At 39.6% G+C, this 14,688-nt stretch overlaps 2 protein-coding genes across 3 annotated transcripts in view; both read right to left on the bottom strand.

Moving 5' to 3' along the window:
• The window catches only part of LOC139648425 (protein mono-ADP-ribosyltransferase PARP14-like), a 50,473-nt gene extending 40,632 nt beyond the window's left edge, over positions 1-9,841 (bottom strand). Inside the window, exons 1-8 of the mRNA XM_071524541.1 lie at positions 9,608-9,841; positions 7,372-7,454; positions 4,803-4,830; positions 4,489-4,557; positions 3,857-4,030; positions 2,142-2,267; positions 1,144-1,245; positions 263-996 (exon numbers count right to left, since the gene is read on the bottom strand). Of these exons, the coding sequence (XP_071380642.1) occupies positions 263-996; positions 1,144-1,245; positions 2,142-2,267; positions 3,857-4,030; positions 4,489-4,557; positions 4,803-4,830; positions 7,372-7,454; positions 9,608-9,782 (1,491 nt within the window). The 5' untranslated portion in view covers positions 9,783-9,841. The remainder of the gene's footprint in view (positions 1-262; positions 997-1,143; positions 1,246-2,141; positions 2,268-3,856; positions 4,031-4,488; positions 4,558-4,802; positions 4,831-7,371; positions 7,455-9,607) is intronic.
• Positions 9,842-13,014: 3,173 nt separating this feature from the next.
• The window catches only part of LOC139648429 (protein mono-ADP-ribosyltransferase PARP14-like), a 32,172-nt gene continuing 30,498 nt past the window's right edge, over positions 13,015-14,688 (bottom strand). For both annotated transcript variants that reach the window (XM_071524547.1, XM_071524548.1), the window contains exon 23: positions 13,015-14,273. In XM_071524547.1, the coding sequence (XP_071380648.1) occupies positions 13,993-14,273 (281 nt within the window). In that variant the 3' untranslated portion in view covers positions 13,015-13,992. The remainder of the gene's footprint in view (positions 14,274-14,688) is intronic.

Genomic DNA, 14,688 nt, shown 5'->3' with positions numbered 1-14,688 from the left:
GACTGAAACAAACCACATCCACAGTCTGCAGGGACAAAACTATCTTCACCTTCCTCTCAGCATCAGCAAGGACGCTATCAGAGCTTCCTGTCGGGACAACTCCTCTGCTCTCAGCACTGTAGACGGCACTTATGCCTTGAGATGTGAACAGGTCCTGCGACATCTCCATGGAATCCACTGTCTTGAAGTCTAGGAGATGTGGGTCCACATTCAGCTGTTTTTTAATTATTCCTATGTTCCTCTCCAAGATCCAAGCCTTCACCTGATAAACCTCTGCGCTAAGTCCTGAAATGGTTAATTTCTTGGTGTCTTCTTGGTAGGAGAGGATCAACTCGGGGGAAATGTCCAAAGCTGCCTTCTGTAACCCTTCCTGCTTCAGGATGTAGAACATAGGAGGGGACACATCCATCACCTCTGAAACACCATCCCTCTGCCGTTCAATCTGATTCATGGCCCTAAGAACAATATTCTCCACAGGAGCCCTGATACGTTTCATGTCGTCAGCCCGGCCTGCCACGGTCAAAGTCCCCCTGGATGCATCCATCACCAGGACGGCGTCTTCTTTTACGACTGAATGGACGTCTTTCTCTGCTGCTTTCCATGCTGGAGCGTTTGCTGCACACTCGAAGGCTGTATACTGAGCCAAGAGCTGACGGAAGGCCTCCAAGGCTTTACCCATCCATTCATCCACATGTCTTGCAGTAAGACCTTTCTGCCTCAACAAGGTAGGGAGAGGACTGAGTTTCACCTCTGGTTTGTCCAAGTCCACACTGCAGAAGTAGGGACTCATCTGTTCATTGATGGTTTTTAACAGTTTCTTCATCAGGAGGAATTTCCAGACAGCGTGGTGAACGCTCTCTGTGAAAGGCTCAGGCATCTTCCATGTTGGTCTCTCTTTGCCATACAGGGCGGTGCCCAGGGACTCGTAGTACGGATACAGCTTGACTGGGACCGAGCGGATAACATGGTCTTCTTTCTTGGAAATGCTTCTCACAACTGCAGCAATAACAGGAATATAATCATATAATTAGTGTTTAATAGATTTAATTAATATTTAATTAAGTGTAAAGTAAGAATACACTTTAAGGAATAACAGTAGGTCAAACAACAGTACTAGAGGTAATTCAAAGAACAGGTTTTTACCCTCAGGGTCATCAAAAGTGACAGTGGCAGCCTGTTCCTCTGGGATCATGATGATGTTGACTGGCAGAACCCAGCTTTTCTCAAAGAAGAGTTCCAGCATCTCTGTAAAGAAATACAGACATGGTTAGGGCAATTTACCAGGAATACAAAAATCAAGTACCCAAATTTCTAACTGCAATAGTATAAGTGTTGCAAACATGAAACTTGTGTAAAGGGGTGAAAAGATGAAAAGGGATTGTAACTCTCCAACATGTCTTCCCCATGTGTTGAAAATAATACAAGTTATACACGTTTCATAGTGTGATATGTATAGTCTATTGTCTATTGCATGGCTTGTACTGTGCCCTTGCATAAGGTCCTGTTGTCCTGTACCATGTGTCAGTATGTACTGTACTACTACATCAGCCAGTAATACATCTCTCAACCAATGCCACCAAGTCAAATTCTGTGCATTTATTCCAGTTGCCAAACAGAGATGATGATGATTCTACTTTGCATATTCTGAAATCTTTGAAATGTTCAAAACCATTTAGCCAGAAGTACTGACTGAACTGTCATGCGTAAATGTTGCTAATTGGCTGCGTTAGCTAGTGAGATAAATACCTCAAATTGTTTCTTTCCTGCTATTACAAACCATGACTTTTACATTACCTTTCCTTCATACATATTCCTACCACTTACATGTAACTACTGGTAGGCTTTGTTTGACTTATTTATGTCCATGGACTTTACAAAAAGTCACCACCTCCTTACCTAACACATTTCCTTTGGGACACCCTTTATATCGTGGTCATTTTGTGCTGTGGGGCAGTGAAAACCTTATTTATTTCCTGTTTGAATCCTGTTAGAATTAGACAGATATCTCTGTGCCAAAACAAATTCCTGTATGTTTATTCTCCTTAGGAGAAAAAGTGATTCTGAGTTTGGTATTCACCTCTGATTGGCTATTTTGGAGCATGACCCATCAGCCAGATCTGCATGTTTTAGAATGGTGTTACCTTTCACCACGGTGGGAGGAAGACTCTCGACTCGGACGCTCTTTGCTGCCTCCAGCAGCCGAGCGGTCAGTCCGTGTTTCTGGAGCTTCATGCTGCTCTGGCTCACAGTGAGGAACCTCTCCACATCTGCAAAATATATCTGTTACTCCTCCAAATCTAAACAATCTTATCACATACTGTAGTTACTGTACATGAAGTTTCATTCCAAAATGGGATTTCCACCTTTTGAAGAAAAAGTTAGACAAAATCTTACAAAATGATTGGAAGTACAAAGTTAAAGCAAATTATATTAAGTCATTGGTTGACAAAATGGCCGCTGCTTTATGGATATATACCATTTATGAAGCCCTTGATTTTTATATGTGGATGAAGTGAAAGGTTTCATTCCAAAATTATATATATGTATTTTAACTGATATGTCACATTCATCACTAACTAGTAACAAAAATGTGCTTCCATCCTTGATAATGTTAGTATTTTATCAAGTAATAGTCTTTAAATGGCCATTAAATGATTTTCCAAAATGGGCAGAAATCATTTTGAAAGAGTAACAAGAGGACAAGGTATGATGTTCGTTAGTCACATACAATATCTTGAAAATTATTACTATTATTACTACATTATCTTACAGAAGGCCGGCTTGGAACCCAAACAACTGAAGAGAGCCACTAGGGAGATAGCCATGGCAGCTGAGACCTAAATAGTCGCTGTAACAATTAACTGTGAACAAGCATATCTCCTGCCTTGTTTGAGCCACTATCATGAACTTTAGTCCATACAGTAGATGCAATTCATCACGAGAAAGCTCCTCCTGTTAGATTTTTGAGAAACTAAGACTTCCTTTCACTGTTTGGCCCTAAAGGGGCAAATGCATCATTTGTGGGGAGCAGCAGGTCTGTGGTACTGAAGTCCAGTCTGATCGTGAGTCTGGTCTCAAAACCATTTTTAGACATCTTGGACTCGCCTCGGTCTCCTGTCTATTTTGACTCGCTTGTCTTGGTTTCGGTACAGTTGGATGTTGATTTGACTTTTTCCTGCCTATATAAAATTATAAAAAAGAGGTGTTTTTTGGTTTGGTTTATTTTCTCCTCAACAGCAGAGACAATCTGTTTTTGTGCATTATACGGTTTCCCACCTTTTCTACTTCAAACTCTTATCGATTAACGTTTATTCTATTGAAGTAATAAAAATCACGAGCAGGATAATATGTCAGAATCTCAGAAACAGCGGTCAACAGCTATTCTAAATTTCACATTTGGAATGACACTGTTTATTGGATATTTTGATCTCGGTTTTAAAATGGTCTCGACCCCCATCGGACCTGGTCTTGACTCGAACTTGATTGGACTTGGACTAGACTCATCCTGCATTCAAGTGATGTCGGGTCATACTTTTCTCTGAGTTGGGAATATGTCACAACTCGGCCATCTGAGTAGTTCGTATTCACGTGCTTTATGGTCAGAAAACGTTTCTTCAGTTGTTTACACACACTTCAACTGTTTCTTCAACTGTTTACAGTTTTCAGCCAATTGCCAATGCCAATGTGCTGCATCTACAATCCTGATTTCTCCGACTTGTTCATCCGACAGAATAAGGTGTTCATGTGGCACTTCCTGGTCGGAAACTCGTTCAGACTGTAAATCCGACACCACCTGAATGCGGGGTAAGGCGGTCCTGACTGCAGCATGGTAACTGCAGTGTGTGTTGTTTCGTACCAGTGGGGTTGTTGAAGCTGACCACCGCTCTGTTGGCCTCCCAGATGATCTCCAGGCTGTAGCCGCTCTCGTCCAGCCCCGACACGTTCTCCACCAGCATCGACAGCAAATCCCTGGACATGCTGTCTGAGACGTTGTCCAACACCACAGCCAAGCTCTGGACTGGCTGCGCTTCTGAGAAGAGAAAACAAAAAAAACCTTTTCTACCTTTCTTAATGCCTAAAAAACTCACTTTTGCCAGTACTGGTATTGCAGTCGGTGAGTTTTTCTCCCATATCTGTCCTCTCTCCTACATCCTCCTCTTCCCTACTTTCTTCTCCCCCTCAGTAACATACCCCTTTCCTTCAATTTATCTACTGTTGCACTATATATAAGAACTGTGACAATTTCTACTGGGGTTCAACCAATATGGCAGCTTGAAGGCCGATACGGATACTGATATCTTTGTATTGAAGCTGCAGAGACAATATTTTGTGCCGATATTCAATAGCTAGTAACAATACAGAATTCAGTGTTTCCCCCAGACCTATCAGGGAGGAAAAGCTTCTGAAACAGCATTCAGACCATAATGGGACCCAATATGTACTTTTTTGCCCAGGACAGACATACACACACACAGAGTTTGGTTTTACCCTCTTTGTCCGCTCCAGAGCCTCCGGTCCCAGGTTCTCCTTCAGAGTCAGGGGAGTCTTTGGACACATCTAACAATAAAAAGGTTTGTTCAGTTTAGATTATTTATTCACACGTATAACAATGATAAAACACTCAATAAAAAAAAAAAAAGAGAGAAAATCAAGGATATGATATCAATAAAAAAATCCTCCAGATTTTTTTCTTTGCAGGATGATGTGAAGACTCCATTAAAAACAAGCAAATGCTTTTAAATGAGCTACCTTAAAACCTAAATGAAAAAAAAAAACTATCCAATGTTTGGAAGTAATTTTACCTGAGACGTCGTCACTTTTTGGTGGGATCTAGGAGGAAAAGAAGAGAAGCTCTGATCACACATAATGAAACGGCTGTTTATCAGGCCTGGTGAAAAACTGTTATATGCAGGCTGGCATCACAAGACATGTACTGTATCTGCACATTATATCTGTGGATAAGCAGAACATTCGCTTTTTCTTTAAAAAAAAAAAAAAAGCCTTAAAAAATATACACTACCAGTAAATAGTCTGGACCCACCTGAATGTTCTGTGTTTTTCATTCTCTTAAAGCCATTTTGATCTACAGTCTTCTGCTTAAATGATTGAAATGAGTTTCTTAGTCAAATATAAATAGTGAAGTTGATCCTATGTATGAATTTCTTTCCAAAGCCTTTGCCTTTCCATCAAGGCAAAGAATCTAAAATATAAGATAGTTTTGTTTTGTTTGATTGCATAATTCCATTTGTGTTATTTCATAGTTCTGATGTCTTTACTATTATTCTAAAATGTGGAGAAAAAAAAGTGGTGTGTCCAAACTTTAGACTTGTGGTGTACATAATATTTGTGCTGTTTGGTTTACACTTTCATCCAAACCAGCTAACAGGTTCAAGAATACATTTGTTTAGCATGTGGTCCCAGTGGGAATCAAACCCTTCACCCTGGCAGTGCTACTGCCTTGCTCTGCCCATTGAGCCACAGAGGACCAGGGTTCGACTGATATGGGATTTTCAAAGCTGATACCGATATTTTGTATTGAAGCTGCCAATAGATGATATTACACGTCTTTAAATTTCACCAAATATTCAGTGTTTCCCCCTGAATCTTCTTCTTTTCAGGGTGGAAAAGCCTTTGAAACAGCATTTAGACCATCATGGGACACTAAAACTCTCCACTGAAACCCAGACTAATGAAATGATTTTAGTGTGCAAAAAACTGAACCTATAAATAATAATTAAAAAAAGAAGCAGAAATAAAATGTCCTGTCAGGTTTGTCTGTATCTGTGGTCAGGGAGGAACCTCATATCAGTTGACTGACTGGATGATATCCAATATTTATTAAAAGGCTAATATTGGCTGCTCTGGTTCAATTAGTAAATGTTTCACTTATGTCTAGAAAGTTTTCAGTGGTTAGTAACTACTTTATTGATAACCTAGTTGCACCAGGTTGCTGTGCCAAGTTTTAAAACAGCCGATCAGGTGGATATGTGATAGAGCAGAGAGCCCCCCCGCCCTCTTTCTGCAGTGTCATGCTACAAAATGACTAATCAGTAGTGAAAATGCTTGGAGCAGATCTACCTCGTTCAAGCTCTACCTACTTTTACTGCAGCACATCCAGGAATTTATTTCAAGACGTGAAAAATCACTTTAACAAGCTACAGTGCAACTGAACATGACAACAACAGAGAGACAGTACAAAGTGCAGCAGTGATATAATATAAAACACATGTGAGTTCACAGGAGAGGAAACCTAACCTCGCCCTGTCATAAAGGAGCTGGTGACTCATTTCATTAAAATACCAATACAGAAAGAATAGCTACACTCACCACCCACTTTATTGGGTACACCTGCATGTTAACACAAATAGAAGTATCTCTCCACAGAGATGATTTTGAACCAATGAGATCGACGCACAATTGGTGCATGCACTAGTAAGAAACTATCTCATTGGTCCAGCTTCTGAGAATATAGCGGAGGGATACCAGTTAGGAGAGATACTATTTGTTTAGGAGACCAGATCTACTTTTATTTTTAAACACAAATTTTAGTGTAAACCAAGAATAGAAATGCAAAATGACGACGCACCCATGAAGTTTTGTTGTCTTAAAAGCAGGATCTGATGTTGAATCTGTTCACCAACGTGTTAAATGTCAGTTTTTATTCAGATGAATGGGAAGTAAAAATCTGAACGCTACAGACTCGTTCAGCTGCATCTGATCTTGATGAGTAGTTTCTATTCTGGTTTTCATGGCGGTCAAGAGCCAAATAACTCCCATGTTAAAACTAAGTGGAATATTGCAGGAAGCCTTAAAGCTACACTAAGCGATGTTTTCTGACCACATTTGTAAACACACAATAAAACTACTGGGGTACAGAAGCCCTGAAGGACAAACCGTGCATAAAGGCTAGTGGCTAAAATAAACAATGCCAGATTTTTCTCTTGCTGAAGGTCACATGTCCCACAATGACAAGTTAAGAGGCAGGTAGCAAGTTTACTAGTTGAAACGTTTACTCGTTCACTTCATCGATTCGTCATTACTCGGGCCGACTTTGATAACAAGCTTTAGGAAAGAGGTGAAAACAACAACAACACTGCTGCTGTGTGGCTGTTTGTTTACATCATTACGTCTCACGGAAATCTCCACGTAGCACACGTTAGATTCAGGACTGGTTACAGGGTCTGAAATCACTTATTGCAGGTTTAATGTGGAGAAACACTAAAACTAACAGTGTGAGATAGAGGAGACCAATCGTCTCACCGTGCTCTCATTTATAAACTCTAATTCTACCAAAGTGACACTATTAATTTGGCAATGACATATTAATGGTTAAAATGATACACCTGTCACCTTTAAACAGCCTTTACTTACTGATTGAGAAAACAGCTGCAGCTTCACACTTTCATTCTCCAGAGTAATTTCATGGTTTTCCCTCGCAAGGACTCTCTGTCTCACTGGAATAAAAAGAGACAATGTGAATTGATAAGTTTCATAACTACAAATCATTCCCTAATAACTGTTAAAATATGGATCAGGACTAAAGTGTGTAAGACTGGATGAACCCTTAGAAAAACAAACTGTAACAAATTTTACAGTTTCTCTTTTCTCTGTCTGTTCAGCCATGGTGGCTATCGCTGCTCATGCTAACTACCCAGTTCTTCTTCTTCTGTTGACTCCAAACAAACCGGAAACCTTAAACGCATCACAGAGGATTTCTCCCAGAAAAGAGCTGAGTCTGTTTAGAACAGACAATGGAAAAGCTTTGTGAACTGGATATAGGTTGGATCACTGTTGAGTTAGAGCAGAGAGAGAGAGGAGAACAGAAATTTCTATAAAAATGTAACAGATTATTATTATTATTATTATATTATTATTATTTGAAGATAAAATACTTGACAAAGAAGATGGAAGGCAGTAAGAAGTAAGGAAGTAAGAATACTAGTCAAGGCATTTTCATTACAGCGGGACAATGGTCTGTATTCAAAAGCATATTCACAACCCACAGATGTAAAATTAAAGTATCATTCATTCTATTTGTTATCTATTCTTTGTCTGTTGTCCCTATTGTATGAGTGCAGTACACATAAGCTTCATTTCTGCCTTGAAATTCTAAGTTAACTGAAATAGCACAAACTTCACACAGAAAAATAAAGGTGCCGAAAATGGTTCTTGGCAGTGATGCCATAGAAGAAGCATTTCTGGTTCCAAGCCGGTTCTTTAAAGAACCATTTCTACACTCCTTTGCTTAGACACCTGCACTGTGTTTTTGTGTATCTGCCTTTGTATAGCCTATTTGCAATTGCACAATATATACAATGGAGGGGTTTGGTTATTCTCGATATGTATGCCTTTACCCACCATCCAATAACTAAGAATTAAGAACTTTTTATTATGTCTTATGTTATATTAAAAGGTTCTTGAAAGGTTCTTTGTGGAACCAAAAGTGGTTCTTCTATGGCATCACTCTGAAGAGACATTTTCAGTTCCAGTTTGCACCTTTATTTTTCTGTGTTTGGGTCAAAGTTCATTAGTTGATCTAAAATGTAATGGAACTGCACTATTTTACTTTTTTTAAGTCTTTTATCTTTTGTATCTCGTCTGTACTTTTGCACTTTTTAATTCTAAATCTTTTATCTTTAGTGTATTTTTATTACTCTGTAAAGCACTTTGAGTTGCCTCTGCGTATGAAATACATACACACAACTCCATTGTGTTTTTGTGCTATAGAAATTTATGCTATAGAAATAAAGCTGCCTTGCCTAAAACTCACTGAATGAACTTGACACAGTAAGTTCAATCAGCAACTGTCCAGGCTTGTTGAAAATGTTAATTAGTTGAATCCACTAACTGATGAACTGCATTCCAGAGTTATTCATGCAGTGTCAGTTATTCACGTCACAAATTATTTTTACCATGTGGCAAAAAGAAAACAGTTAACTCTTTGTTATTTCTTTATTTCCTCTTTTTTTTTCTTTATTAACTCTCCACTAATGCAAATATGAGAGGTGAACATGACTTACCATGAGAATACTTAGAACACCTTTAGAGCAATGGGAGTCGGGATTGAACTGGATACTAATTTTCATTTTATCATTATTTTCGTGTTTAATCAGATGCTGACCTATAATCACATAAGTTTCTTACATAACAAGACTTGATCCTGCCACTTTGTCCAAGCAAGAAGGAAGTTATCTCAACTGCAATGCATGCTGGGAAGTGACAAGAAGCTTGTAACTCGCGGTTAGAAGTTAAGAAACTGACAAACACATCTATTTACACTGAGCTAATGACTGAAGATGAGTTAATTTCACTAAACGGCAGTAGGAGTTTGTTCAGTTTATAATACATTACCAAAACATCTTCCTTACAGTGGGACGATGCACTGTGTTAAACTGCGTAGGCTTATTATAAACAGACTATGACTTGGTGTATTCGCATGGGTCCATCCGTGATGATGACATGCAGAACAGCGATTCTCCCCAGTAACAAACTATATGCTGGACTAGTCGAAATGACACAGCCGAATCGTCTATGAGAAACTTCTATTTAAAACTGAATCGTGTCCAGTGGAAATGGGCTCTGGTAGTTAGTCGGCAGACAGACTCACCCTCATCCGATTTGAAGTGAACCGTCGCTCTGTCGTCCTCCGCCTCCACCCGGCACTCTCCTCCGTTTGACTTCTTCTTGCTCTGGAAATAGAGCTGAAGTTTGTTCTTGACGGCTTTGGACTGGGCCGGGGTCCAGCCGCCCTGCACGGTGATGGGATAGGGGTGTTCCTCCATCGTGTTTTACTCCACACTGGCTGAAAGAAGCGACGGAGTGACTCACTCCCTCTCTCTCTCTCTCTCTGCCGAGCCGAGCCAGACAGCAGCGGTCTGGTTTCACTTTCGTTTCCGGACTGACTGGCGGGGAAAAGTAGCTTACAGTAAGTATCGGAACCGCCCAGAGCCTTTTTTTTTTTTTTGTCCAAAACTTTTTTATTGATTTTGCACCAGTATTGTAGATAACAAACAGTGACATATCCAAGACGTATGAGTGAACTGGTTCCTGGTTGACAGACAAGACATATAAGCAATATGCAATATAAGCAATATAAGACATAAACAATAACAAGAACATGAACCAACTCTCAGTTCTATCAACTCCCACCCAACCTTCACATATACACTAACCCTTCCCACCCAAAATCCCCAAATCTCCCACTGGCTATCGGAAGGTAAATATTAAGAAGAAAAAAAAAACAAAAAAAAACACCGGGGGGGGACCTGCCATTAAAAGGCCCAGAGGCTTTTAATGGCAGGTCAGGGCGTAGTTTGAAATATTTGTCCCCCATGTGATAAAATGAGGGGTGAGGACCAAGAGTGGAAGTAAGTTACATTTGTATTGGCTTTTTTTGTTTTCCATTCCATTTTGTTTTCCATTATTGGTGGGACTAGGTACACTTTGATATGCACATCCAAGAAGAATCCAATGAGTCCAAGTTATGTTGAAAAAAATAACAAGTAGCTATTTATTAAATACTTCCAAAAATGATGAGGGCAGTTCAAAAAATGCAAATCAGTCTTTTTCGCTTTGTCATTTTCAGGAAAAAATAAAGAAGGATCAAGAAGATAAATCAGGATTCAAAACGAATGTGGTTCAAAGAAAATGTATGCCCGATAGATACTTTTTTTTTTTCCCAAACCATTTCCTACTTCCTGTCTATCTTACCTGACACACCTGAACGTAGCCCCTCCCCTCCCCATGCAATTCCCAGGACTAAAGCAAGGTGGGGTACTCTGGATTAAAGGATACACATGTAACATTAGTATATGTAAACAATCCAAAATAGCAACAAATCTCAATAGTAGAATAAAGAATAAAGAGAATACTTCAAAGAAAAGCACAATGGCTCCAACAACATTCATTCACGTTATTGTACCTCAGTAGTTTGTTTGTGTAGCTGTAGGCTACTTTGTTGAGTATTTTATAAAGTCAGTAATTTTACTTTTACCTCAGTCCATTTTTACTGAAGTATTGCATTTAACTCCATTTTAAATCCATCCATCACAGAACAGATTGTGTCTCTCCATCAGCAACAGAAACTGGATCAACAGTAAACTCACAAACTGTGGATCCATTCACAGTGAGAAGAGGAATCTGACTTTACTTTGTTTCTGCACTTTATTTTCTCATTTCTAATGTTTCCAGTGAAAAGAATCTAGTGTGAACTCTGTCCTCTCTCCTTTTAGAATCACATGGAAAAGATCACAGCTGACAACGTTCTCTGTTCTAAAGAGGAACTCAGGAACTTTTAGTCTGTAGATTTTTACACCAGTACTTTTACTAATACTTAAGTAAAATATCAGCAAAGTACTTTTACTAGAGTAGGACATTCTAGTTCTCTTTCCATCCCTGCTGGGATCTATGGACCAGGCTGTAACTTTCCGTCAAACTTCATGATATCCCAGGTTGGGTGGAAAAAGTAGGCTACTAAAATATGTGTTTTCTTCAACCTTCAAAGATGTTGTTGTTATTATTGTTCTACAATCTTACATTAAAGTAGGCTATGTTTAAAAAAGGAGAAATGTCTTGTCGTCAGTCTCGGATGCCAAGGGAAGACAGGCTCCCCTTATTATCCAAACTATCATTGTCACTTTAATAAAAACATTAAATCATTTTCTTTGTCTCGTTCTATGTAGCCTTATGTATTTGTATTACATGACATGTTGTCACAGCTGTGTCTTCCCCGTTTCTCACCGAGTTTCTTCAAATTGGAGAAACAGCGCCCCTCTGAATTGCAACGCGTGGAAAATGTCAGTCAGTGTGTCTGGTGGAAGAGTGTATTGCGTTCCTGCAGTGGCCTTGGAGGCAGGCATGTTAAGTCTATGGAAGGGAAGCCAGGTGAATTTGGCCTCCTTTGATTAAAAAATCAGATATGGCTATTGTCATGCGACTGCTAAATTGAAAAAAAAAAAAAAAAAAAAAAAAACTGAAGGGAAGCTCTGGCTTCACACCAATCAAATCATAGCATACGTCATTCGAAACGACCAGGAAAGCATCTAGTTTTCCAGTGTTGCAAATTATACCAACAGTAGGCTACCTAGCAGTAATGGAGGGTGGAGTGTATGGAGATCTGGAGTTTTTGGTGAAAAACAACTTCAGAAAATTACCATTTCACCAACAGCTGAAGATAAAATGAGATGGGAGGCCTACTGCAAAACTGGACTTGCAGCAAGGTAGAAAAAGAGGGGGGACACTCTGGGACTATGTGGGAACAGTGGAGTTTAAACTCCCCAACAGTAAACTACATGGAGCGGTTAGACCGACAACATTAAAATACTTCTGACAGGATCATGCTTCAATAATTTAACTCTCTGAGAGAATGACGACTTTTACTTTTCATACTTCACTACATTTTACTGCTAATACTTCTATACTTTTACTTGAGTAAACTTTTGAATGAACGTTTACTTTTAATTAAGTATTTTACCATTATGGTATTGCTACTTTTACTTAAGTAAAGGATTTGAGGAGTTTTTATACCACTGGTTAAATGGCTCTATGGATCGCATTGTCAGTCGGACAGTCACTCTGTTCACCATTTTATGCATCACATGGGCCGCGGATTGGGTAAAATAAAAATTGGGTTAAATTAAAAAAAAAAAGGCAACTTTGTTATTATACATATTTACTGACAAGTAGTTGTACAGTCTTTTTTATTATATTTTATTAATTATTGATTGTGTGAATGAGTTTCCCTACCGCACATATGAATAACTGCCATCAGTCATCCTTTTCCTGGTGAATTTTCCTTAAGGAAGCACTTCACTCCAGCTAGTCTAAAGCCTGTTAGCATTCTTCATTGAAACCAATCTGCAACTAGCAAAAAGCTAGCTTACAAGCTTACTGCTGGCAGTAGCCATTAGCTCGCTAGTTCCAGCTAGCATCACCCATTGAAGTTAATTGAAGAGCCAATAAAGACAAATCACCCCCCAATGTGCCAAATGCCTGATGAAGGAAAATAACTACAAGTCAAAATGTCAAAGTATTTATTCAGTGTTTTCATTCAGTTAATTCAGTGTGACAGTGTTTCCTCTTTTACTTCATCAGTGGTTGGTAACTAGATCAAGAAAATGGCCACAGCTGCTAGAAAAATTTGAAATATTAGAAGAAAAAAAAATAGAATAAGTATTTAATATTTCCCCAATTTCCACCAAACACAAAAACCTGGCATGGGCATGCGTCTCGTAGCGAAATCTCTCTCAACTTCTCGACATGATTTTATCCAACCATACATGTTTGAGCCAGAATCAGAGCACATCAGAGAACAGAAGACAACAAACCACTGCCACTGAACATTTCAGAATGGTAAATTCTCGTCTTTTTTTATGCTTTGTTAGCCTATTATTTCTTACAAAAGCCATGGTGCTATAGGCAGACAAATGATAATGAGCGAACCTTTGTGACGCCACAAAGTTACAGAAGTCCAAACGGCTCGTTTAGAGGCTCGGTTTCCTAATATGGATTGTGTGGATTTAGCTGGTGACCGTGCGTTTTGATACTTTCACCATGTTTAGATAGACCATCCAACTCCTTTAGAATCACAGAGGCAAGGGAAATCCCGTTTTCCACAATATGGGACCTTTCTTGCTTGTTCCCCATCCATGGATTCATGTTTGGCAGTATGTTACTGTCAGTCGGCCTGCTGCTGATTGTTTTGCTTGTGGTTCCTGGTTGGATCCATGCACAAAACCTTATTTCCGTTAATGTATAGCTCCTACATGTGGATTCGTTCAATGCATGTACACCAGGATTTTTCAGTATCCGATTACAATCCGATCACCCAGGACGCAGGTTAATGACAGGTGTGAAGGGGCTTTTGTTTTTGCCATTGTTACATATTGAAGTTTTACTACTAGACTGTAAATTAAACTAAATCCCAACCTCTGGACCTTCAACCCCCACCACCAACCACATAAATTTACAGCTGAACTGTTGCACCATGGGAGTTCATGTAAATGTGATAAGGTACTCTGGGTAAGCCTGTATGTCATTGAAGGTAACAAACATGGTTGGATTGGCAGCTTTATCGGCGACGCTGTCGTACAGGTCTGCAGCTGCAGAGCCTTTGGAGGGGGGGGTGACTATGCCAGCTTTCCCCTGAGTGAAGTCTCCAACCAGGACTCTGGCCAGGTACATGCGCTTGTGCCCGGCAGTGTCGGGCTTGGCGTAGCCCCGTGCAGAGTAGGCAGGGTCCACAGCAAAGTAAGATCCGTTGCCAAACATTGCAGCTAGAGAAATAAAAACATTGAGTTAGCATAGTATTATTAAAATAGAATCTATTAGCAACTAGAAAATGCAGCGGTAGCTAGGCCCAACTAGTTCCCCCTCATTAAGATGTTATTGTCTGATATTCCGACCGAATGTCCATTTGGTCTCACTCGATTATCCAGCCTGAGATTTCCTCCTCGTTAGTCATTTTCTGTGGTGGGGGGGTGATTTTCCCCAAACCAATAACTAGTGACTGATGTATCCGGCCGCTCTGATGTCACTTCAGTCACACTGATGCTGGACGGATTTACTCACTTTACTAAGAATGTTGGTTGTTTTTGACAAAAACATTGTCTTTGTAAAGACAATTATTGGTGAAGGGGGTGATTTAAAAAATATTTTTCTGCTGAAACACCAATGAAAAATGGAACGGTT

Source organism: Centroberyx affinis, unplaced genomic scaffold (genome assembly GCF_046629955.1).
Source record: "Centroberyx affinis isolate AG114_WGS23_722 - 3 ecotype Tasmania unplaced genomic scaffold, CSIRO-AGI_Caff_v1 ptg001200l_1, whole genome shotgun sequence".
In the NCBI taxonomy this organism is placed as follows: Eukaryota; Metazoa; Chordata; class Actinopteri; order Beryciformes; family Berycidae; genus Centroberyx; species Centroberyx affinis.
This window is presented reverse-complemented; position numbering and strand designations above follow the sequence as displayed.